General features: G+C 41.0%; 1 protein-coding gene across 1 annotated transcript in view; it reads left to right on the top strand.

Moving 5' to 3' along the window:
• The window catches only part of PER2 (period circadian regulator 2), a 223,616-nt gene extending 217,854 nt beyond the window's left edge, over positions 1-5,762 (top strand). The window contains 1 exon segment of the mRNA XM_033958942.1: positions 4,155-5,762. Within this exon segment, the coding sequence (XP_033814833.1) occupies positions 4,155-4,240 (86 nt within the window). The 3' untranslated portion in view covers positions 4,241-5,762.
• The last annotated feature ends 238 nt before the right edge of the window (positions 5,763-6,000 follow it).

Here is a 6,000-nt window from a genome sequence, read left to right on the forward strand (position 1 = left end):
CAATTAATATTTCCAAATTAATAAAGTATTTTTGCTTATTTGTAAATGGGTTTCTACCAGAGCCTTTAATTCAGTAGCATAATTAAATGAAATAACTATTTCTGAAGTTTATAGGGACGGGCGGGGACGGAGGGGATTCCTCACGGGGACGGGCGGGGATGGAGGGATTCCTCAAAGGGACGGGTGGGGATGGGTGGGATTCCTCACGGGGGACGGGTGGGGATGGGTGAGACTTTGGCGGGGACAGGTGGGGACGGGTTGGATTTCTGTCCCCGCGCAACTCTCTAATTTAGAGTTTTCCTTTACTACTAAGCACTGGGCTGTTATATGTGGGGAGGTATCCCGGGCTTCTACTTGTGCTTTGGTTCAGGAGAATGCTTACAAAGTACTCACTAGATGGTATTATACCCCTGAGCGGTTGCACAAAATGTTTCCAGGGGTGTCCGATAACTGTTGGCAATGTGGGGAACAAGTGGGATCTTTTCTACACATTTGGTGGGACTGTGTGGTTCTTGGTCCCTTTTGGACGGCTGTGGCAAGTACCTTGTCCACCTTGCTTGGAGATCCGGTGGGAGTGACTCCTCAGCCGTGCCTTCTGGGGCTCTATAATGAAAGGGAACATCTTTGCAAGTTTCCAAGTTTATTAGGTTTTTATATACCGCCTATCAAGATTATTTGGCAGACTAAATTGCTTCGTTGGGGTCTAGCCGCTGCCAAATGTCTCATAGCAAATCATTGGAAAAATACTGTGGCTCCCTCTATATCTGACTGGACCACTCGACTTTTGTCCATTGGGAGGATGGAGATGGTGGTGGCTACTCGTTGTCATAAGTTCCTGACCCGATCTGTAGCCTGGATCAAAATAAGAGACTTATTGGACACTCTGTAGGGGTTCCTTAGCTCATTCTGCCTGGTTGGCTCATTGGATGGTGAGAGGGTTTCTGGGGGGAGGGTTTTGATGGGGGTATGGAGTTGGGGATATGTGCACTGAGGGGGCATTGGGGTGGGGGGGGGGGGAGACCTGGGGTGCAATTTGTATGGTATATGCGCATTTTTCTTTTTTGAGCATTATTAGAAGTCGTTGGTTATGCTATTGATGTGACTGAAAATTAAGGTTCAATGTTTGTTGTATATTATGAAAAATTGAAATAAAAATTGAAATATAAAAAAAAACCCCAAAACAGTATATTTCTGTGTCTCATTGGCCACGAATTTGGACTTGGAGATTAAGATGTACAGCGTCAGCATCTATGAGACAAACATGGTTATTTTTATTGCTTAGTATTTTCTGGACCCCATAAGAACATAAGCAGTGCCTCTGCTGGGTCAGACCAGGGGTCCATCAAGCCCAGCAGTTCGCTCATGCAGCGGCCCATCAGGTCCAGACCTGTTACATAACCCTCTATCTATACCCTTCTATCCCCTTTTCCTTCAGAAAGTTGTCCAATCCCTTCTTGAACTCCAATACCGTATCCTGTCCTATCACACTCTCTGGAAGCGCATTCCAGGTGTCCACCACCCGTTGGATAAAGAAGAACTTCCTAGCATTGGTTCTGAATCTGTCCCCTCTCAATTTTTCCGAATGCCCTCTCGTTCTTGTAGTTTTTGAAAGTTTGAAGAATCTGTCCCATTCCACATTCTCTATGCCCTTATAAGTCTCAATAATATCCCCTCTACGTCTCCGCTTCTCCAGAGAAAAGAGCCCCAGTTTCTCCAGTCTTTCAGTGTATGAAAGGTTTTCCATACCTTTTATCAAACGTGTCGCTCTCTTCTGAACCCTCTCGAGTATCGCCATATCCTTCTTTAGGTACGGCAACCAATATTGGACGCAGTACTCCAGATGCGGGCGCACCATTGCCCGATACAACGGCAGGATAACTTCTTTCGTTCTGGTTGTAATAACCTTCTTGATTATACCTAGCATTCTATTTGTTTTCTTAGCGGCCGCTGTGCACTGTGCTGACGGCTTCATTGTCTTGTCCACTAATACCCCCAAGTCTCTTTCTTGGGTGCTATCACTCAATAACAGCTCTCCATCGTGTAGCTGTACCTCAGGTTTCTTTTTCCCACATGCAAGACCTTACATTTCTCTACATTGAACTTCATCTGCCATCTTGTCGCCCACTCCCCTAGTTTGTTGAGGTCCCTTTGTAAATCTTTGCATTCCTCTTTAGTCCTAGCCCCATTAAATAGTTTGGTGTCGTCTGTAAATTTTATTATTTTGCACTTCGTCCCTGTTTCTAGATCATTTATGAATACATTGAATAGCAGCGAACCCCAGTTCGTTTACAAAAAATAGATAATTCTAAATCTAATAGATGCTGGCATTATCATATTAATATAAGGACTTTGGATCATCTGTTGTATTTTTGTCCATTGATACTTGGTTTCTGGAAGTCAATTTGGGGACAAATCTCATTCTTGAACCACTGTACCTTCACTTAAACCTGCTTGCATTCTCTTATGAGCCTGGAAATGGAAGAAGTCCTAAAGGAAACTGACAAAACAAGAAGGCCAGTTAACTTTTTTCTCTCTCTCTCTCTCTCTTTCAGAAGCTTATCATCCAGACATGGCCATTCAAAACCATTTTCATTATGCCTTTTCTAATTATCTGTAAAGTTAATCTGTTCATGTGTGCACACAAAGAAGTACTTCCAGTGCTGTGACCTTATATTGGGAATCCAATGGATACCATATGTGATTATGATTCTTTTGATATAATAGTGTGTTTATTTACAGATAACAGCGGGATCAGGACACGTCCCGTTGTCACCTATAACCCAACTCCTTGGCCCCACAATACTCCCCTGCCTTTACTACAAAAACACACCGACTACTATTGATGGTAATTAGCCGCAGCTCAGTTTATTAATCATAACAATTAACATAATATAATTTCAATTATAACATTAATTAACATAAACTCCCAGAGCTCCTCCCGAGCTATCCATAAAAACATTCAGTGCCCTCAACCCTGCCACCTCAGCAAGGGTCAGAGGGGTGGCATGTCCCTCATGCCCCATTATCCGGGTCACCTGACCCACCAGGCACGGCACCCGCCGGTCCACCGCTCATCACCTGATGAGCCCCAATGACCCAGTAGCTCGGGAGATCCGCCCCCCGAGCTACACCATACTAAGCCCTGGATCCTTGACCAATGAGAGAAAGCCTGCTGGAGCTCTATGTTTGTCTGCTTGTGTTATGTGGTCTCTGTACTGTGCTGTCTGTTTTAGCTTATAGGGGTATCCCAGGAAACATTACACATTGGCCATTTCCAGAGTTTTGCCACCCCTTCTACAAGTCCAAATGATATCATGTCCCTTTGCAAAAAGATCCTCTCACATACAAGAAAGCTTCTTATGAAAACCATGCTCACAATGATTTTATGTTATAGCTCACAAAGTCCAATTATAACTTAGTTAGGGGTTATATTATAAGATTGTATCTTAAAAGAAAAAAAAATAGAAAGCTTTATACTTGGTAAAATGGTGCTCATTGGTATTTGATTTCATGGTTCTAGATCAGGGGTCCCTAAAGTCCCTCCTTGAGGGCCGAATCCAGTCAGGTTTTCAGGATTTCCCTAATGAATATGCATTGAAAGCAGTGCATGCACATAGATCTCATGCATATTCATTGGGGAAATCCTGAAAACCCAACTGGGGACCCCTGTGATAAATAAAGAAAAAAAAAAGGTCTCTCTTTATTTAACCTACCAGGTATAAACAGTGCAGTGCACATTTCTGACATAAGTTATTTTAGTATTATAATCAGTACGTGTTTATGGTTTCTCTTAAGTGACATAATAGTTGTGTGTAGAACATAAAAAGGTATATTTTCTGAATGTCCTACTGAGCACATTTAAGTGCATTAGTATTGTTTCTCTTTTCTCAAACAAATACCACTTTAAACACAAGTATATTGTCACGTTACCACATTCCGTACATAAGGGCTCCTTTTACTAAGCTGTACTAGCGGTTTTAGTGTGCGCTACACGCTAACGCCACCATAGAGCTGGTGTTAGTATTTTCCACGTAGCGCAGGGGTTAGCGTGCGCTAAAAACGCTAACACAGCTTAGTAAAAGGAGCCCAAAGTGTTTTTTCTCTTTTTTCTTTCTTTTTTCATATCTTCTCTTTTCCTCTTTCTCTCTTTCAAGGTATATTTCACTTGGATATCTCCTGGTGCCTTACCAAGCCAATTAGAGGTGTTTTTATGATAAGTGTGTTGTATATAATAGTTTAGTTTTTTTAATAGTAATTACAGTGAGCCTTTTATTTTATATTCCCAATTATTATTTCTATTAGAAGTATATTATATATCCATTTGTTATCACTAGTAGTGTTTGTTGTAACTAAAGCATTGAAGCCAAACAGTCATGGTGAGATATTTTCCTTGGAAAATCACGTACTGGGAATTGGTGTTCCATATAGAATATTTCATCCCTTTTGTGGTGATATTAATTGCACTCTTATTCTTAAGATTTGGCTAACATGCTGGGTTAAGGGAAAATTTCACCTGATCCAGAAGATGATGTCACGAAACCAGACATACAGTGCCATGCCATGATGCTATTATGTGGCACCAACTTAAGAGTAGGAGTGAGCCTATATCTTGCAGCTTTACACTAGGGCTGGTCTCTGAGGGTGGTGCACTTGACATTGATGTGAGTGAAGGCATGTGAGTGTCATAGCAAGCCTATTGAAACTGGAGCATAGCCAGATCCTAACCAATGCTGCCAATGAAAACTGGATACCAGATGACTGCAGTGATCGATGGTGAATATGGAGCTACCCTCAATGTATGTAAGCCATGAGTAGGAGCACAAATGTAATATTAATATGATTATTAATTTCCATGATTCCTGATACATGACACTTTCAAGTAAAATGTCTCTCAAAAACAGTTTTCCCATTGCCCCCTTTATGTAGGTATATCTTTATGGTTTATGTGAATTTCAATATATTTCCCTGTGCAATGTATCAAGTTAGTGTTAAGGGTTGTTATTTTTCCACTATGCACTGTTTTTATAATTATGATTCCTCGTTCCAATATTATCAATATTGTTCCTTGCAATCAAGAAAGGGAATATATGTAGCGTGATTTGCAAATATCTATCGCACTCCGTACACAAATTGTCTCTTTTTCCCTCCCCCTCTTTTCTTTTCTCTTCCTTTCTTTCAAGGTTTAATAAGTATTTTGTATATAATAAGTGCATCCTTAGTAGATTGTGTGCTTTTATTCCCAATTATTATATGTAGTGTTGGAGGTAAATCATTTAAGTGCTTGAAATGATGGACTTAAAGTAAAAATGATTTCTAACTAAAACTGAAGGACTAAGTAGACTCTGAAAGGACTGAGCCATTTTGCCTTCAGCCAGTTAAATAAAAGGACAATGGCTAGACAGACGCAGCTAAGGCGAATACACAAAAGAATGGATCAGTACCTGCCCACTGTCTGCAAGAAAATCCCTTCATGGCATCACTGAAATAAAGACTGCCCTGCTCTGTGATGATTGGATGTGGGATAGAGACAGCCCCTGCATTTTGATGCATCCTGGGAATCCTCCCCACATCTATAAAGCATGGATACCATGTGGGGTTCCCTCTCTTGGCTCTCTTTTTGCTTTTCTTCCTGGATCACCATGCTGCAATCTTAAAAGAAACTTTGTCTGTCTGTTAATTCTTAGCTCAAAAGGTCCCATCTGTAACAACTGCTTACCTGCTTGGTTTTACATGCTCTCAAATAAATTTTCTGTTTGCTTATATATTTTCTGTGTCTCAGTCTTAAGTAATTGTTATTACAGAGCTGTTTTAATCAAGCGAAATAACTCCCCCCCAATTCATAGTTCTTTATAATAAATCTCTAAGTCAGAGAGGGATATATATTACTAGTGTTTAAGCCCGTTACAGTAACGGGTGCTAGAATAGATGTCTGTCTGTCTTTCTCCTGCCCCCTGTCTCTTTCTTCCTTTCTTTCTGTCTCTCTCCCTGCCCCATCTTTTT

This window comes from Geotrypetes seraphini, chromosome 9 (genome assembly GCF_902459505.1).
Source record: "Geotrypetes seraphini chromosome 9, aGeoSer1.1, whole genome shotgun sequence".
NCBI classification, from domain to species: Eukaryota; Metazoa; Chordata; class Amphibia; order Gymnophiona; family Dermophiidae; genus Geotrypetes; species Geotrypetes seraphini.